The sequence below is a fragment of the Anomaloglossus baeobatrachus genome, chromosome 3, assembly GCF_048569485.1.
Source record: "Anomaloglossus baeobatrachus isolate aAnoBae1 chromosome 3, aAnoBae1.hap1, whole genome shotgun sequence".
Classification (NCBI taxonomy): Eukaryota; Metazoa; Chordata; class Amphibia; order Anura; family Aromobatidae; genus Anomaloglossus; species Anomaloglossus baeobatrachus.
This window is the reverse complement of record NC_134355.1, coordinates 185,261,008-185,280,699: the sequence shown is the minus strand read 5'-3', so window position 1 is coordinate 185,280,699 and position 19,692 is coordinate 185,261,008. Positions and strand designations below refer to the sequence as shown.

At 47.3% G+C, this 19,692-nt stretch overlaps 1 protein-coding gene across 1 annotated transcript in view; it reads left to right on the top strand.

Moving 5' to 3' along the window:
* Nucleotides 1-19,692, top strand: part of WDR27 (WD repeat domain 27) — a 954,066-nt gene that overhangs the window by 86,129 nt on the left and 848,245 nt on the right. The window contains exon 2 of the mRNA XM_075339621.1: nucleotides 18,538-18,679. Within this exon, the coding sequence (XP_075195736.1) occupies nucleotides 18,538-18,679 (142 nt within the window). The remainder of the gene's footprint in view (nucleotides 1-18,537; nucleotides 18,680-19,692) is intronic.

Here is a 19,692-nt window from a genome sequence, read left to right as displayed (position 1 = left end):
TTGGACACCTTTGAGGGTGTTTTCTAGGTGTTTTTATGTGTTTGTGATTGCCTGCCATTGTCTCCTATGCGGTTCGAGTGGTTCGTCGAACGTTCACCGAACTCGAACGGGACCTCCGTTCGACAAACTGAACTCGAGCCGAACCACGGCCGGTTCGCTCTTCTCTATCCGTGACAGCACCCACGGGTTGTGGTGAAGATGGGCACCACCGCTGCTGGTGACGGGGATCCCGGGAGCGATGGTTGGGAGCAGTTGGGATGTTGTTTTCCCACTCCGTAGGTAGGGGTTGGTGGTCCCGGGGCCCGGTGGTGTGACGGGGAGGCCGGGTTGGTGAGGTGCAGGGTTGCAGGGATAGCGCGGCGCGGTGCCGTATGGCACGGGTGTACTCACTCAGTAAGAGATGCACAAAGTCCTCGGTAAACCAAACGGCTGGATGGACGGGTCCCGCAGCCGGCTGCAGTGTCTCTCCCCGGACAGGTGATGGCGGCTGTCTTTCCCTGCACCTTTGTGTACTTGTTTGACTACGATGGATCCCCAACGGTAGTCCGCTCCCCGTTGTATGGATGCCGGAGGAGCCCGTTTGCCCACAGGCGCTGGCCCTTGGGTCTCTAGTCTTAGGCGGTAGCTGTATACCCTCACGGTGTGGGCGGTTGCCCTCTATCGGGTCTTTGGCTGTTAGGAAACCCCTGGGGTTCCGGTCACACTCGGATTTGACTATTGTCGGCGGCTCCAAGCCTGGTCGGGGTCCAATGGCCCTGCCTGTGTGTGCTGGCTTCACTTCGCTCCCCGGTCGGTACCGGTAGGCCAACGCCCGACCCCGGTCCTACGATTCCGCGTTGCTTCACCACTCCTGCAGACGGCCACCACCGTCTGCCAACCTTGTTGTCAGTGCCTGGGCCACAAACCCAGACACACAAGTGTTTACTCCTCACACTTCAAACTCCAAACTCGTTCTCCCACTTTTCCCGCCTCCAGGCCTGTGAACTCCTCGGTGGGTGGGGCCAACCGCTTGGCTCCGCCCCACCTGGTGTTGACATTAGACCCTGGAGGGAGGCAACAAGGGTTTTATGTTTGGCTAATGTTACTGTCTAATGGGGGTGGGGGTGTTTGTGTGTTACCTGTGACGACCTGGCTAGTCCAGGGCGCCACAAGAGTACCAGGGCAGATGGTGTGAGGCAGCCATATGTTAGTCCCTCCGCAGGTAGGGAAGGCCCCAGATGGTGGGAATTGGTGTGCGGGTAGCTTGCTTGGCTTCGAGAAGCAGGGTGCAGGGGTTAGATTACTCACTGCGGTAGTCGTGGTGTTGGATCAGGTGGATTAAGCAGACACTCACACAGTCTGGAGCCCTGCCTTCGTGCACAAATTATTTGACAGTTGTGGCCCCATGGCGTGAAGCTTTCGAGGCCCCGCTACCCGTGTGTATGGCAGCTGTGCTCTTGGTGGCTGGCACTTGGGATTTTAGTGGGTTGTGTACTTTGGAGAACCCTATTCCCCGCGTTGTGCTGATGCCTCCAATCTCTGAGCTCTTGAGGAAAATTCATAAAGAGACTATGCTTGAAGCTACTCCCCGATCTAGGGTCTTGTACCCCTCCGTGCTCGGTACCGATAAGGTTGCTGGGCTTTCTAGTGCCAACAGTCCTCTTAGACTGTGTCTATTACACTTCTGTCCAGTGTTCCTAATACCGGTCCCCGACTCAAGTGGTCCCGGACCGCCGTTTGCGACCCAACCTGTCACCTCCCTGGGAGCTACAACTCCCCTGCTCTTCACTCTTTGATGGCTAACACTTCACTGCCTCTAAACCGACTTCCTCCCTCCCACCAGTCTGCCTGACCCCTAGGTTGGCGGCCGTGCTCCAACTTGACCAACCCACTGGTGTGTCTGTCCAGCCCTGGTGTGAGGTGTGATTGGGATTTGTAGTGCGGATGTCAGTGACACTTTTGATGGGAACCTGGAACCACGGGGGGTAGGCCCTGCACCCTGGTTGACAGGATGCAGTTTCCTGCAGCACCCTGACATAGGGGCGCTACATACCTATCGTCGGCAGAATGCAATTACGATATTTGTAACAGAAAATTACTTGCCATCAAATTAGCATTTGAGGAATAGCGACACCTTTTTTAGGGAGCTATCCATCTTGTAACAGTAATTACTGACTATAAAAATCTTCTGTACTTATAGTCTGCAAAGCGTCTTACACCAAAACAAGTTCTGTGGTCGTTCTTTTTCAGATTAATTTCTAAGTAACCTATCACCCTGATTCTAAAAACATTAATACCGATGCTTTGTCCAAGAGTTTTCCAGGGGGGAGACCCTATGAAGAACCTGTCCCCTTTAGAAGAGAGTGGTGGTGTTGGCTCTGACTACTGAGTTTCAATCTGAAATAGCAGAAGCTCAATGTGATGCACCGTGTGAGGTTCCCGTGAATAAGTCATTTGTCCATCCGAATCTTTGACTTGGGTCTTGGGGGAATATCATGATTCTGTTTTTGCTGGTCACCTTGTGGTTAATGGAACTCTTGATCCCAAATTGCGTCACTTTTGGTAGCCCGATATTCGGAGGGATGTGGTAGCCTATGTATCTGCTTATGCCACCTGTGCGTGCTATAAGGCATCTTACTCTCATCCTTCTGGATGTTTGCAGCCTTTGAGTGTTCTTAGTCAACCTTGGACAGAAAATTCTATGGATTTTAGAATGGATTTACCCTCCTCTGCTGGTAGTATGATCATTTTGGTGATGTTGATAAGTTTTCTAAAATGCAAAAAAAAGATAAAAACACAAGAGGGCGCTTCTGTGCAAAACCTTTTGCACTATGCGGATAATGAAGAGAGGGGGGATCAAACTCACCTAAACAGGTTGCTCTGCAGGCACAACACTGTTGAGCACATGGAGGATGCCAGGCAGAGAGACGTAGTTGTCGTCCTGTGCTGATGTCTGATATTGGAGGTTAGTGAATGGGGAGCGGTGTCTCCTCAGTGATGGTAACTCCCTCAGATGACAGACAGAAATGTGTGGTGGAAGTGGACTGCTGGGTAACCTGTGGTGGCAGGTGTCCCAGCGTTGTCTCCTCTGCGTTGTCAGCTACTCCTGGATTTCTACGTGGATCAAGCTGGAGGAGATTTGCTCACTGCCCTGTGTAGAAGGACATCACGGGTACTGTGCTGAGAGGGTACGCGGGATGGGAGTTGATGACACCACCAGATCATCTCCGTAGCGCACTGAAGGTTATCAGCAGGAGTTGATCTTTATCAGCCACCAACAGGGGAGATGGGATAGTGGAGAGAAGAGTTGGAAGATTTGCTTCAGCCCCAGCCTTCCACTCCCAAGGGAGGTGTAATGTAAGTAGCGATAAGAGAAAAAAGGCAGGATTAATGGTGCGCAACCAATCTAATACCGACACAGGAATAAAAGTTGAAGTAAAAATTGTGGTTTTAATGGTAATTAAATAAAATAACAATGAGGCTATAAGGACTGGTACCTTCCCTTCTGCCTTTAAACATGCAACAGTCACACCCATCCTAAAGAAACCTTTCCTTGACCCAACCTCTGCTGCCACCTATCTCCCCATATCGCTACTCCCATTTGCCTCAAAACTCCTGGAACAGCATGTCCATGCTGAACTTTCCTCCCACCTCTCCTCTAACTCTCTCTTTGACAACCTACAGTCTGGCTTCCGTCCACATCATTCCACTGAAACTGCCCTGACTAAAATCACAAATGACTTACTTACTGCCAAAGCTAACAACCACTTCTCTATACTCCTACTTCTAGACCTGTCCTCAGCCTTTGACACTGTCGACCACTCCCTGCTACTACAGATCCTCTCCTCCCTTGGTGTCAGAGACCTCGCCCTCTCTTGGATCTCTTCATACCTCTTCAACCACACTTTTAGTGTCTCCCACTCCCACACAACCTCTTCATCCCGCCATCTCTCTGTTGGCGTCCCTCAAGGCTCTGTCCTGGGACCCTTACTCTTTCCCATCTATACATTTGGCCTGGGACAACTCATAAAGTCCCACGGCTTCCAGTACCACCTATATGCCGATGACACTCAGATCTACCTCTCTGGTCCAGATGTTACTTCTCTGCTGTCCAGAATCCCAGAGTGTCCATCGGCTATATCTTCCTTCTTTTCCTCTGGCTTCCTAAAGCTCAACGTGGCCAAAACTGAACTGATCATCTTTCCTCTATCTCACCGACACCCTCTACCTGATCTATCTATTACAATAAATAACATCACGCTCTCCCCAGCACACAAAGTTCGGTGCCTCGGAGTGACCTTTGACTCTGCCTTGTCCTTTATACCACACATCCAATCCCTCACCACCTCCTGCCATCTTCAACTCAAAAATATTTCCAGAATCCGCCCTTTCCTCAATTCCCAATCTACAAAAATGCTAGTGCATGCCCTCATAATCTCCCGCCTCGACTACTGCAACATCCTCCTCTGTGGTCTCCCTGCTTACACACTCGCCCCTCTCCAGTCCATCCTTAATTCTGCTGCCCGAATGATCCACCTCTCTCCTCAATACCACCCCGCTTCTCCTCTCTGCAAATCCCTCCATTGGCTCCCAATCTTCCACCGTATCCAATTCAAATTACTAACACTGGCCTACAAAGCCATCCATAATATATCTCCTCCGTATATCTCTGAACTAATTTCTCACTACTCTCCAAAACGCAATCTCCGATCCTCCCAAGATCTCTTTCTCTCCTCCTCTCTCATTCGCTCCTCACGCAACTGACTCAAAGACTTCTCCTGAGCATCTCCAGTCTTCTGGAATTCGCTGCCTCAACATGTCAGACTATCTACTACACTTGCAAACTTCAAACAGAACTTGAAAACTCATCTGTTCAGAAATGCCTATAACCTTCAATGACCTCACTGCTTCACCACCACCACCACCACAGCTGCCGCCCCACCACCGTGCGGAGCTGCCGCCCCACCACCGTGCAGAGCTGCCTCCCCACCACCGTGCGGAGCTGCCGCCCCACCACCGTGCGGAGCTGCCTCCCCACCACCGTGCGGAGCTGCCTCCCCACCACCGTGCGGAGCTGCCTCCCCACCACCGTGCGGAGCTGCCGCCCCACCACCGTGCGGAGCTGCCACCCACCACCGTGCGGAGCTGCCACCCAACCTACACCCCACCTACTGTCTCCTCCCCAAAATCCTATAGAATGTAAGCCCGCAAGGGCAGGGCCCTCTTTCCTCTGTACTAGTCTGTCTACTGTAACTTGTGTATGTATTCTGTATGTAACCCCCTTCTCATGTACAGCACCATGGAATCAATGGTGCTCTATAAATAAATAATAATAATAATAAGGAAATTACGTGTTTCTGGGATGGTCTGTCCCCTTCCTCAGGTGTCTCCTCAAGTGGACCATATAAAACTACTGAGGTCATTAATCTTGTGGCTTTCCGTCTGGCACTACTGCATCAATTAAAATCAATAATGTGTTTTTTACAGGTCTGTTAAAAAATATGTGGGTTCTGCCTGGAACCTCCCTTCTTTTGACTCTGCTTCCAGACTTATGCGGGCGTCACACGATACGATCTATCGTGCGATCGCACAAGCGAGCGTACCCGCCCCCGTCGTTTGTGCGTCACGGGCAATTAGTTGCCCGTGGCGCACAAAGTCGTTAAACCCCCGTCACACGTACTTACCTGCTGAGCGACCTCGCTGTGGGCGGCGAACATCCACTTCCTGAAGGGGGTGGGATGTTCGGCATCACAGCGACGTCACACAGAGGCCGCATAATAGAAGCGGAGGGGCGGAGATGAGCAGGACGTAAACATCCCGCCCACCTCCTTCCTTCAGCATTGCCGGCGGGACGCAGGGAAGCTATTGTTCATCGTTCCCGGGGTGTCACACGGAGCGATGTGTGCTACCCCGGGAACGATGAACAACCGGCGCAAAGAAGAATAAACGACTTTTTAAAAATGAGCGACATGTCAACAATACACGATTTGTAACCGATTTGCGAACGTTCAGAGTCGCTCGTACGTGTCACACGAAATGACGTCAAAAACGATACCGGATGTGCGTCACGAAAACCGTGACCCCCAACGACATATCACACTATAGATCGTCTCGTGTGACGCCTGCATTAGTCAATGGGTCATAAAAGTTTCAGGTTTCAAAAGTTGTGGATTCCTGTATTGTGCACCATTTATTTCAGTATTTGGATCATTAGCAAGGTTATATCCTCAGGAAAGGACTTGACTTTCAGCCTCTGATATCCATGCTGAGCATCTTTTTAGGAGTTTACATCATTTTCATCCAGAAAAAACAGGTCCTGAGGGTCTAGAGGCCCCTCTTAGAGGAAGGGGTACTGTCACAAGAAGGTTTTTGTGGGCATCGCCAACTCTCATTGCGTTATCAGGATCTGCATAGACTACAGATTTTCACATTCAGCCTGCTAACGTCTTTGATGTCTGTGATCAGCACAGTTTCATAGGCAGGTTGGTTAGCAACACTTAATCACTGCTGGGCTGCTTCTTAATCTCCTTTGATCACATGCTGTGAGGGAGCCAGTCACTTTGGCTCCCCTCCTATATATGATGGCTGGTCAATTCAGTTAATGCCAGCTATATCTGATCTGTACTGGTCTGGAGAGAGGGCATGATCCAAATGTACTGGTGGTTTTAGTACTTTATTGCTGTGAGCGGTTGTGGTGTTAACTCTTGTTGTCCTTTTGTTTCTGCCTTTCTTCTCTTGCTTTTATCCTTAAGGGTGATTTACACGCTGTGACATCGCTAGCGATAGCGATGTCGTGCGCGATAGCACCCGCCCCCGTCGCTCCTGCGACATTTGGTGATCGCTGCCGTAGCGAACATTATCGCTACGGCACCGTCACACGCAGATAACTTGTTAGCGACGTCGCTGTGATCGCCGAACAATCCCTCCCTCAAGGTGGAGGTGCGTTCGGCGTCATAGTGACGTCATAGCGATGTCACTGCAGCGTCACTAAGCCGCCGGCCAATAGAAGCGGAGGGCCGGAGATGAGCGGGACGTAACATCCCGCCCACCTCCTTCCTTCCGCATTGCCGGTGGACGCAGGTAAGGAGATGTTCGTCGTTCCTGCGGTGTCACACATAACGATGTGTGGTGCCGCAGGAACGACAAACAACATCGTACCTGTGGCAGCAACGATATTGAGGAAAGGAGCGACGTGTCAACGATCACCGTTTTTGAACGATTTTGCGATCGTTGATTGTTGCTCCTTGGTGTCACACGCTGCGATGTCGCTACCGGATGTGCGTCACTAACGACGTGACCCCGGCGATATATCGGTAGCGATGTCGCAGCGTGAAAAGCACCCTTTAGTCTCTTACTATTTGTTCCTGTGAGTTTGCAGTGTGCCTGAGTATTTTGTTTTTCCCTGTCTGTCTTTATCTGTGTTGTCATCACACGCCTGCTCCTTCCTTCCCTGGAAAGGGGGGAGGGGGAACAGATTATTTCTAATCAGGAGAATAGCCAGGCACAGGACACAGGCATCTCCACCACTAGGGGTAACCCTGAGGTTACGGATAGCCTAGGGTCCCCTAATGAGAGGGACAACATAGGAGGTCCCTGTCCCTTACTATCCTGCAGTCACATCATGACAGTATCCTCTCCTGAGTTCAGGCATTTGCATGTATCCTGTGTGAGTCCAATGTCCTGCCTGAGTATCTTCCCTTTGTCCAGCGTATCCAAGTTCCGGCATATCCAAGTTCTAATATATCCAGGGTCCGGCGTATCCAATATCCGATGTCTCTTATGTCCTGTCAGTATACCCATTCCACTCCTGCCTCTGTTACTGAGACTACCCTGCCTGAGTCCTAGTAACCGTCCTGTATGTGGCTCCATTCCTGTCCTGCTGTCATCCAGCTCCGCTCAGCTTCCACAGTCCCGGACACTGCCTTGGGAGTGGCACGTGGCGTCTACAGGCAGCCAAGCCCAACCTCACCATTAGAGGCTCTGGTGAATACCTGATAGGTTCTTAGTTAAGCTCCTTCCATGTAAGGGTAAGCTCTGCTCCGCCTGTGGTCCAGTGGGTCCACGCTTACCCACACGCTCACGTGTGACGAACCGGCGCGGAGCATAACAAGATGTTTAGCTTTGATCACAATTATTATGTAGATTGTCCCTCTGATTTTAATTTTTGATCTACAATTATATCTGTATGTGGCATTGATATTTTTTCCTTTCATTTATTGATATACACATTTTGTTTGTGATACTTAGAGATTACCTTGACAAAGGCCCTAACTGCCGAAATGTTGGACTTGTCTTCTCTATATCGAAGTTCAATAAAATAAAATATTATTTTAGCAGCATTTCAGAAATATTAATGTTTTCTGTGCCAAAGTTACCATTACACTTGTTTGATGTACAGTATGTCATTTTTCTGGCATAAATCTTCACACAGCTAAGCAGACCTTCCACTTCACTATAAGAAAGATGAAACAGCATTGTTATTTCATCTGAAAAAAACATAATGAAAGTCAGGATTAATGACTGATCCTCTTTAATGACATAGCTTTAGACCTATTAAGTATTGAAAAATGCTACCCACCATGTGATTGTAGCAGATGATTGTTCAGAGTGATCCATAATAAATAGTCTATGTAGTGACATCAAACTTAATGTTTAGACAGAGACTTAAAATACTTTTATGAATTACGGTCAAATAAAACTTCACATCATTTTTTTTTATGGGTATCACAGCTACAAACATTTTAATTTTGTTTCTCTCACTGAGAGCAATCAATCATTTTTTTAATGTAACAGCAGTCTGTGCATTTTGTCGGATCTCACTGAGTAGTATCCATGTCTACTTCAGCCACCCTTCTCCTTGGCTGCAAGCAACAGCAGCCATGGTGCTTTCCTTTCTTCTCTTCTTTCTTAACAAGATGCATAGGCTGTGCAGCAGAAACCTATCAAGGGGTGTAATATGACAACTGGGAGGAGGGGCACCTAGACTGGCCGCCAGACTAGGGGACCCTAAGCTGATGGCGGCAAGGTCTGGACCGCCAGCGTAGCCCTGACTCCTGAAAAGCCCTGGTCTAACACCCCCACACCACCACCCAGGGGAGGGCTGAGCAAGAAGAAAAATATCTCACAAATAGTGACAAACGAGAAACCAAAGCTCAGGGAGAAATAAAGTACAGGGAGGAAATATACAAACTACAAGGGTATTTCCACCACACACCAAATAGCATACAACAAATCACCACAGCTGGATCACATGCACAGGACTGGTGTCGCTGGAGCTAAGCTAGAGCTATCATCGGCATGGGACCCCAGGTTCCACCATCTTTTAAAGGGTGGAGGCAGCTGGGATAGGTCTTCCATAGCCTTTGCTGAAGACACCAAGTCACCTGAGGAATTAAGAGCAGAACACCACATGAAAAAACCTTGGCATGCAGTTCTGAAAGCTGCCATACTCACTTATGTCAAGCTCTCTGTCTGTACCACCAGTGCCATCATCCGTGCTGATATTCGCCTCTGCTGGCTAACCCTGTGCTATGCTTTCAGCATTGAAATCAATGTGAGAGGGTGCAATGCACTAGCAATAGAACAAAGCATACAGCATTGGCTAGATAAGTAGAACACATTGAGCAGAGGATATCTCAAACGCCACATTATATCCCTAAATAATGCATAGCTCAGACAGAGATCTTCCTCACCCCTTGGGGAGACTAGTGCACCACCAGGGATAACAAAATGGCATGTGTAGGGTGACAGAAGGGGATGCATGGCTTCTACACAGTACTCCTATAATATACCTTAGGTCTCATGCAGAAGATCTTTTTCACATATGTGTTCTATTTTTGTTTTTCACAGATAGAACACATATCAATTATAGGTTATAGGGCTGTTCACGTCACCTTACTTGCAGTTATGGGGTACTGGTAGTGACTGGGCATGACCGCCAGGAGATAGTGGGCAGAGCGGAAACAGTGGGCGGAATCGGCTGGAGTTAGTGGGCATGAGTGGTGATAGTGGGTGTAAGTCCACGTCGACTCGGAGTTCTTTAAAATAGAAGCAGGGTCTGGAGGTAAGACCCCCAGACCTGGTAGTGCGGGGGACCGTCCCCCGCCTGGGGGTCTCACCCCCAGAACTGCGCTTCTATTATAAAGAATTTCATGACCACGTGGATTTAAATCTTAATGTTTATTCCACTGCACCGTAAAAGGAAACGCTGTGCCACCAAAGCTAGCCATGCCCACCCTATCTCCGCTTCTGCAATGTAACTGTGGTTGATCCCACCCACTGTCTCACTCCCTGTCACTTCCAATTCCCGATACTGCAAATATGCCCACATGTCTGTTTTTTTTATTTTTGTTTTGTACTGAGTGTTTGCAGAATAAGCCCAGAGACGTCCATTTTTGCTCATGGATGAATTTCACCCATTCAAATGAATGAGCCTTTTAAAAAAGACAAATAGCACACGGTTGCCATCTATGTGTCATCCAACTGCATTTGTAAATGGGAACGGGAAGTTTGGAATTTTTTTTTTTAAGAGAAAAACAGATACCACAGTGATGGTTGAAAGTAGACCAACCATGGTTGAAAATCAGACTCGGCACACTGGTGAACAACAGTCTGGTCTTCTTTATGTATGAGATAAAAACAGATGATTCAATGAAGTCTTATTCAGGGGTCAGTATTTTCATACCTCCCAACCGATATAGTGGGACTATACTGAATTGAGGGATCACTCCGCTCAGTCCTCCTTGTTACATCTCGTGGCTCTCCTGAGGCAAGGACTGAGGCAGTCTCCCATTCCTTGCCTGCCACGAGCACTCCTGCTCAGCAGTGCCGAAGGTCTGTCAGACTGCGCAGTGTGCAGGAGATACCTTCTCAGAGAGGCAGCAGAAGGGTGACACCTAGTGGTTCTCCTGTTACAAGGAGTGAAGCGGTCTCCCATTCCTGGCCTGCCGCAGACTCTACTGCTCAGCAGCCCCGAAGGTCTGCGAGGCTGCGCAATGTGCAGAGGTTTACTGCTCAGGGAAGCAGTGAGATTCCCGTTATCTCTGCACATTGTGAGACCGAGGATCCCGCCTCTATTTCCCAGAGGCAGGAGGGTGAGCATGTGCAATGCGTGGTGGGTCCTGATTCGCTCACTGACGTCACACGGCTTGATGACAAGGCTGGTGACGTGGTGAATCCTGACTGGCCAGGCTGGGACGTCGTGGACCCTGATTGGGTCAAGTCCGTCATCTCCGCCTCGCGCCCGCCCTCGGGTGGAGCTGCACCTCCTTAAAAGCTCCCCCTGCCATCATGGCGGCGCGCGACTGTCCTTCTATGTTTGGATGTCTGGCAGCGTGCTGCCACGCCACTGCTCAGGCATTACTGTCTCTTGTGGGCTTGGCCCTTGCTGCTCCGGCAGTACCTCGTTTGCAGGCCGTGTTCCTGCCTTGCTGCTCCGGCAGTACCCCCGTCAACAGGCCGTGTTCCTGTCCCAGGTGAGCTCCTCAAGTCTCCATTGGACTCACCTGGTTATTGAAAGCACACGTGCGTGGGCACCTCTGTGCTACCCTCGTGCCATATTCTCGTGACTTCCACTGGCACACGTGCGTGGGCACCTCTGTGCTTCCCCGTGCAACAGGTACACCGAGCCGTGAGATCTGTGCCATACAACCCTCACGGGTTAGGGCATATCGGTGTACATAGATCGTCTGTGACATTCCAGACGATCGCTAGCAGCAACCCGCTCACTCTTCGCCCACCATAGCGGCGGTCCCTTACACCGCACAGTGGACCTTGACCGGCGGAAGCAGTCCATTTCCCATCTTGGCACGCTTCCCCGGGTCCCCCTCGTAACACCTCCTGTTCACTGCTCTTGTCCAGGCTTCTCCTCTCAGTGCAGTGAATAAATTAACTCCATGCAATCTATACATTAAATTCTTGTCTGCTCTGGTTTCTTGGGACAGGACTAGAACTTGTACACTTAAGCGGGCTTTACACGCTACGAGATCGCTACAGCGATCTCGTTGGGGTCACGGATTTTGTGACGCACATCCGGCCGCTGTAGCGATCCCATTGTGTGTGACTCCTAGGAGCGATTTTGGATCGTTACAAAAACGTCCAAAATCGCTCCTCGTTGACATGGGGGTCACTTCTCAAATATCGCTGCTGCAGCGTGTACGATGTAGTTCGTCGCTCCTGCGGCAGCACACATCGCTCCGTGTGACGCCGCAGGAGCGAGGAACCTCACCTTACCTGCCGCCGCCCGCAATGCAGAGGGAATGAGGTGGGGGGGGATGTTACATCCCGCTCATTTCCGCCCCTCCGCTTTGATTGGGTGGCCGCTTAGTGACGTCGCTGTGACGCCGCACGGACCGCCCCCTTAGAAAGGAGGCGGATCGCCGGTCACAGCGACGTCGAAGAGCAGGAAAGTAGTGTGACGGGTCCGGGCGATGTTGTGCGCCACGGGCAGCAATTTGCCCGTGTCGCACAACCGATGGGAGCGGGTACCCACGCTAGCGATATCGGTACCGATATCGCAGCGTGTAAAGTGGCCTTTAGTGTATAGCTAACAGCTCTACCATTGAGCCACTGACTGTACTAAACGTGGTGTCACACACAGCGACAACGACGTCGCTGCTACGTCACCATTTTCTGTGACGTTGCAGCGACGTCCCGTCGCTGTTGCTGTGTGTGACATCCAGCAACGAGCTGGCCCCTGCTGTGAGGTCGCCGCTCGTTGCTGAATGTCCAGCTTCATTTTTTGGTCGTCGCTCTCCCGCTGTGACGCACAGATCGCTGTGTGTGACAGCGAGAGAGCGACGAAATGAAGCGAGCAGGGAGCAGGAGCTGGCATCTGGCAGCTGTGGTAAGCTGTAACCAAGGTAAACATCGGGTAACCAAGGTGATTACCCGATATTTACCTTCGTTACCAGCCTCCGCCGCTCTCACGCTGCCAGCGCCGGCTCCTGCTCTCTGCGCATGTAGCTGCAGTACACATCGTGTAATTAGTCACAAAAAAAGGGGAAAAACTGGACCTCATTATTTATTCATCGGGTCACTCCCCAATAACCACTGAAAACCTGAAACAGAAACCTCTGGGAGTTTTTCTGACCCATACATATACATAGAACAATTATCAAAAGTGCTCCAACCGTTTTATAAATAAATTTATTTTATTGTCACAATAGTACAAAAACAGTTTATAGCATTATAATTAATCCTGAACAAAAATTCAGCAAAACATATTAAAGGTAAAAATCCAAAAGAGAAACCAGGGCAAGAAGTGTGGACACGAATAAAAAAGCCCAGGAATGGGAGAGGACACGGGACGATAGAGCAATCACTGACCCAATCAAATAATGGGCAGGCAAATATCCACGTATAATATCGTTGCTGGAGTGCAAGCTAAGGTGACTATGTGCATATCAAGAGAAAATCAGAGCTATTCAGCGAGTGGACACTAGATGGCGCTCAAGCATAAATAACACGTTAATGTGTCCCGGCGCTGAATATTTAATTGCAGCAAAGTACTCCAGGCTTACCCATGTCAGTATGTTGTGAGGCTCACGTACCAGGTCCCCTCCCTCGCCCAACGTAACGTCCGTTTCGAGATGAATCTTCTTCGGGGGCCATAGTGTAATTAACCCGATGTGTAGTGTAGCTAGGAGAGCAAGGAGCCAGTGCTAAGCAGTGTGCGCGGCTCCCTGCTCTCAGCACATGTAGCTGCAGTACACATCGTGTAATTAACCCGATGTGTACTGTAGCTAGGAGAGCAGGGAGCCAGCGCTAAGCAGTGTGCGCGGCTCCCTGCTCTCTGCACATGTAGCTGCAGTACACATCGTGTAATTAACCCGATGTGTACTGTAGCTAGGAGAGCAAGGAGCCAGCGCTAAGCAGTGTGCGCGGCTCCCTGCTCTCTGCACATGTAGCTGCAGTACACATCGTGTAATTAACCCGATGTGTACTGTAGCTAGGAGAACAGGGAGCCAGCGCTCAGTGTGCGCGGCTGCCTGCTCTCTGCACATGTTGCAGCACAGCGACGCGTGTCATTATGATCGCTGCTTCGGCAGCTGTGTTTGACAGCTAAGCAGCGATCATAACAGCGACTTACAAGGTCGCTGCTACGTCACAGAAAATGGTGACGTAACAGCGACGTCATTGTCGCTGTCGTTTAGTGTGACCCCAGCTTAAGGGTCATAGGAGGATTTGGTTATCTTGACCTGTTTTACAGACAGAGAAGCCAGGAGCAGATTATTCAGTTACATAGACATATAGATAAATTTATACTGTATCTCTATGTAAGTGAAGGAAAAAAGTCAGATTCTTTGTTCTCATGTAAGTACTATAAAGAAATGTGAGAAAAATTACAAAAATATAATCTTTTTTTAACACCCCCTTGTAATCAAACCAGCAGCTTTCAAACATGTCACAATAGGCCTAGCTGTTGAGCCACAAGCTCTACTGAAATGAGAGTGCGGATTTGATATAGTTGAAGCTGCACTGCTGGCTCTGACTCCACAGCAGATTACACTGGACATAAAGATCCATTGTACAGAGTAGTGCATCTCTACGTCCTGTACTATAGAGAGGGAGTAAAATGTATATATATTTTTAAATTACCATAAATAAATAAAAAAATAGAATAATGTAATTTTTATTGCGCTTTTTTTATAATAAATATTACAAATCAGCAAATAACATGGAGATATTTGGTGTCACTGTAATTGTAACAACCCAAACAACACAGAGATCAGATTATTAATGGGGATCAGTAAATGGCGTAAAAACATAGCGCGTTATTTTTCTATTAAACCTATAAAAAATGTAATAAAAATGTATTGCTGAGGCCATGGTCGCACGTACCATAAATGCTGCCTTTATTTCTACAGGTGTCCGCACCACGCAACTCAATAACAATCATCTCTTATTATTGCGTGTTTGCTGCGTTTTTTATACGTTTTCCCTGACATTTGATACGTTTAGTGCAGATATGAATCCTGGTTTTTACTGCATTTTAATACTATTGAAAAGCTTTGATTCTGTGCTTGAAAATGCAAGGGCATTTTTTTTTGCTTGGGTTTTTTTTAGGCTCCACATAGAAGCCTATAGAGAAAAAAAAAGCACCAAAAGTGCACAGATCAGCAGCATCTTTAGATGCACCGAGGACGGAGATTTCATTATGTCATATCCACTTAGCTTGGACTTTTAGTCCATGTTCACATGTAGTGTAAAAAATGCTGTGCTTTTCTGCTGCTTTTTTTTGCACATAAATTCTGCTGTGTCCAATCAAAGTGGATGTAGTTTATGAAAACATGGCACTGAACTCTGGTGCTTTTTTTCTTTAGAGGCTTCTATGTGTAGTATGAAAACAATTAAAACCGCAGATTCACATCTGCACCTAAAATACTTGAAATAATGCGGAAAAGGCATAAAAAAAATGCAGCAGAAATGCAATAACCAGAGAAGATTGTTATTGTGTAGTTTGGTGCGAATCCTGTAGAAAACAAAAGACACAAGATTTATGAAACATGTCATATAGTGAAACTTATATAAATATGAGAAAGTTCAGGCTGATACGATAGTGAATGAATGAACAGTCCGGGGCATCTGCTGATTGTCCTTCATTGCCAAATGGGTGTCGCTTGGGGTATGGCTGGGCCGTGGTCAAAATTTGCTGCTGCGCGCTACGTACTTTGTCCCTCTTTCTATTCTTCAAAAGTTAGGAGGTATGGTATTTTGCATGAGTCTTTGTAAACCAAAATCAGGAGTGGAAACAATAAGAAAGAAATTATTATTCAAAAATTCACATCTATTCTGTGTTTTCAAGTCATTTAGGTTTTGGCTTAGAAATGCTGATTAAATACCACTGGAAAGTCATGAGGGGCAGTAATGTATCTTGGATACAGTTAGTTGCAGGGGCTTCTCTTAGGGTGAGAATTGGAAGTGAAGACTTTTAGGTGTGGGAGATCAGATGGAGTGAGTAGGTGACAATGGCTCTGGGTGGTGGGTTAATGGCACGTTGAAAAGTTATTTTACTGTAGCTGCTGCTTGTAGCATCTTCATGACCTTCTGGTAAAGTCACTGACAAACATAGCAACTAATCTATGTAGTCAGCTGAACTCTGATGAAAAATCTTTCAGAATAGCAGTTTCTTCAACTAACTGTAAGAAGATTTGGAAGAGTGTGAATAATTCTCCCACCCCTAACTTCTCTCCTTCCCTCAACTAATAATACTGTGCTCCCAGTTTCTATGTTTCCATACTTGCAGGAGACAGAAAAGGGATTCTGCACAATAATCACCCTCCAAAGCATGGAATTATCATGTTTCTGAAGTCAACCTGGGCAGCTCATCCCCTCTTGTCTCCAATGCTTCTACCACTGCTGCTGGGAGCTGGCAGACAGCAATGACAACAGCTATTTTCTTCTGTTTGAGGCCCCTTTCACATATCAGATTTTTGCCATCAGTCACAATCCGTTGGCTCGACGGATCGATGAATCCGTCACAGATTGTGGAAAAACTGATGCGACGGATCCGTCAAAAAAATGAATCCTTCACATCAGTTTTTCCAGCCCAACACCCCATTTGAGCATGCTCAGTTAAAAAACCCAGAATCCGTTAAGAGGATTCCGTCATTAGACGGATGATGACAGCTCCTGTGCCCATAGGCTTCCATTGTACCAAACGACGGATGACGACGGATCCGTCACTGTCCCTTTTTTTGATGTAGACAAAAAAGTTACTTTGCTCGTTGTCTCTGTCCAATGGACAAACAATTTTCGACGGATCCGCCGAACGACGGATGAAACGTGAGGCCATCCGTTGCAATCCATCACTAATACAAGTCTATGAGAAAAAAAACAGATCCAGCAGCATCAGTTGCAGGATCTGTTTTTTTAAAAAATTGTTGGATTGTGACTAATGGCAAAAAACTGATCTGTGAAAGGGGCCTTAGGCTTTATTATTATTATTAATATTATTATTATTATTTATTTATAGAGCACCATTAATTCCATGGCCATTCCATGGCTTTAGTGTTGTGTAGCCAATAAAAGACATGCAAGGAGTCAGTTGGCCTTAAACAATTACTATGCGACCATCCCCAGGGGCTCATGGCCCACGGGCCATCCTGCTCCTATACTGCCGCCACAGGAGCTAATAACAGGTGATCGGAGGCACTACCAGATGTCGGAACCCACCAATCTGATATTGATGACCTGCCCGAAGGGGCACTTTGCACACTATGATATCGCAAGCCGATGCTTGCAATGCCGAGTGCGATATTCCCCGCCCCCGTCGCAGCGGCGATATCTTGTGATTGCTGCAGTAGCGAACATTATCGCTACGGCAGCTTCACATGCACTTACCTGCCCTGCGACGTCGCACTGGCTGGCGAACCACCTCCTTATTAAGGGGGCGGGTCGTGCGGCCTCACTGAGACGTCAAACGGCAGGCGGCAAATAGCAGCGGAGGGTCGGAGCAGAGCGGGACTTAAACATTCCGCCCACCTCCGTCCTTTCGCATAGCCGGCATGAGCTGCGGGTAGCAGGTAAGGTGATGTTCCTCGCACCAACGGCTTCACACACAGCCATGTGTGCTGCCGCAGGAGCGAGGAACAACATCGTACCGTCGCAGCAGCGTAATTATGGAATTCCCAGACATTACATCAATGATACGATTATGACGATTTTGCACTCGTTAATCGTATCATCTAGGATTTACACACTACGATGTCGAGAGCGATGCCGGAAGTGCGTCACTTTCGACGTGACCTCACCAACATCGCACCTGCGATGTCGTAGTGTGCAAAGTGCCCCTAAGAGTAGGTTATCAATATTATATGCCCAGACAAATTCTTCAAGTGTTATGCAGAAAAAAGAATTATGATACAGTAAGTACCACTATAATTGTTTTTCTAAATCACCTCTGTTATCGATTTTGCTCACCATAGCAAAATGGGCAAGCAGGAGTTTGTGAGGTCTCCTTGCTATCCATCTTCATCATGGTGTAATGTAATAGGTTTCCATCTCTTGACTGGTGAAACTTAGACAGCAGGGGCAATGGCTGTTCATTCTGCTAGAGGATGCAAAATCTATAATGAAAGTGATTTGGAAAAATAATTTTAGAACTTCTGCAATATTACATTTTTTTGACCTATTTGGAGGTGCTTTCTAAATTGTTATACATGCTTATTTTTTAAAAAAATATCAGAGAAAATGGATCTTTGTATAATGAAGAAAGAATTTTCATCCCTGCCATCCCAATGCCTCAGCCAGCGCTAATGTAGACATGATATCATCTCACTAAGCGGGATGCTATCCAGCCCATCACTCCCCTCATTTTGCAGCCAGATACTGGCCTTATCTTATCTGTCAGTTGACTAAATACACAGTAACTTCTCTGGAATGGCAAAACTTCTTTTATGATTTAATTATAAACATGTCTTTCTCTGGCAGCTTTTGAAAATGTGGTGTAAAAAAAACATTTCATTCTCTTGATTGCTGTTATATTGATTATGCATGGTTTTAAACTTTCATATATTTAAGTTCTGCCTTCTAAAATGTAATTATTATGTGTCACAGCCGTTAATTTTAAAGGGACATCATCAACCTATCACTGCTGTTGCACTGAAGAATTCTGGGAGACATTGTTTAGCCTATTCTGCCTCACAAGACTATGTCATATTTTGGAATATACATGAATGTACCCAAGCTGCACATCAAGGTGAATAACATTTTTTTTCCTCTTAAAATAATAAAAAAAAGTGTATCAGTTATTCTCATCAGACATTTATGTTGATGCTTATGATTCGGACAGGTCAGTAATATTTTTTCTTAATGGGGAAACTGAGCAACAAATATCATGACATGACATAAATGCTTAAAATAAGAAACTGAAAGCACTTCCTAACAAACAAGTGTGAACAGGTGCATACTGAACATGAAATAAACGAACAAATAAGTATGCACCTGTTCACACTTGTCTCTTAGGAAGTGCCATCAATTTTCTTATTTTGGATTATTGGGCCATGCCTTCTGACCGAACACTCCTTCCCATCAGATTATGGCTATTTTTAATTTATTAGTAGCAGGTTCCTGCTCACCCATAAAATTGTAGCCCAGGTAGAGGCATCATCAGGTAGCGACCCAGCATACAAGATACGCCTTGATACTTCCTGCTCGGCTTACATAAATGTTTTTTATATGCTATGTGTCTCAACTTTTACATTTATTTCATTGCCAGTAATGCATGTCCAAGTTCCTATATTCAATGTCTGTATACCTTTGCGTCTCAGAGTAAAGCTGTTTATTTGTTAGTTTATGACATAAATGCCTTTCTATAGTTTTAGACTTCCATGAATTCTTTCCAACACCAGTTTCATTTGAAGGGGCTATGGCTTTTTATAAAACAGGGCTTCTCAAACTTTTTCTTCTCAGGCCTCATCAGCACACAGATACTACCATGTAATGCTTATATTAATTCTGTAACACCAGCTTATAAATACTAACATGCGGCACAGTCCTTTTGGGTTCCAGCTCCTGGCCCCAGACCGCCATGATTTTAATGCACTGTTTGCAATAAAGTCTGGATGTTATTTTATGGTGGGTTTGGCTTTTCTCCTTTCTTCACTGGCTCACCTTTGAATCTGCCTGTTCATATCAGCGAGTACTGCTGAAACCCCAGCAATAGTCAAGAGTTGCATTTGTTCCCCAGCCATCTGCAGCATCGGACCAGGT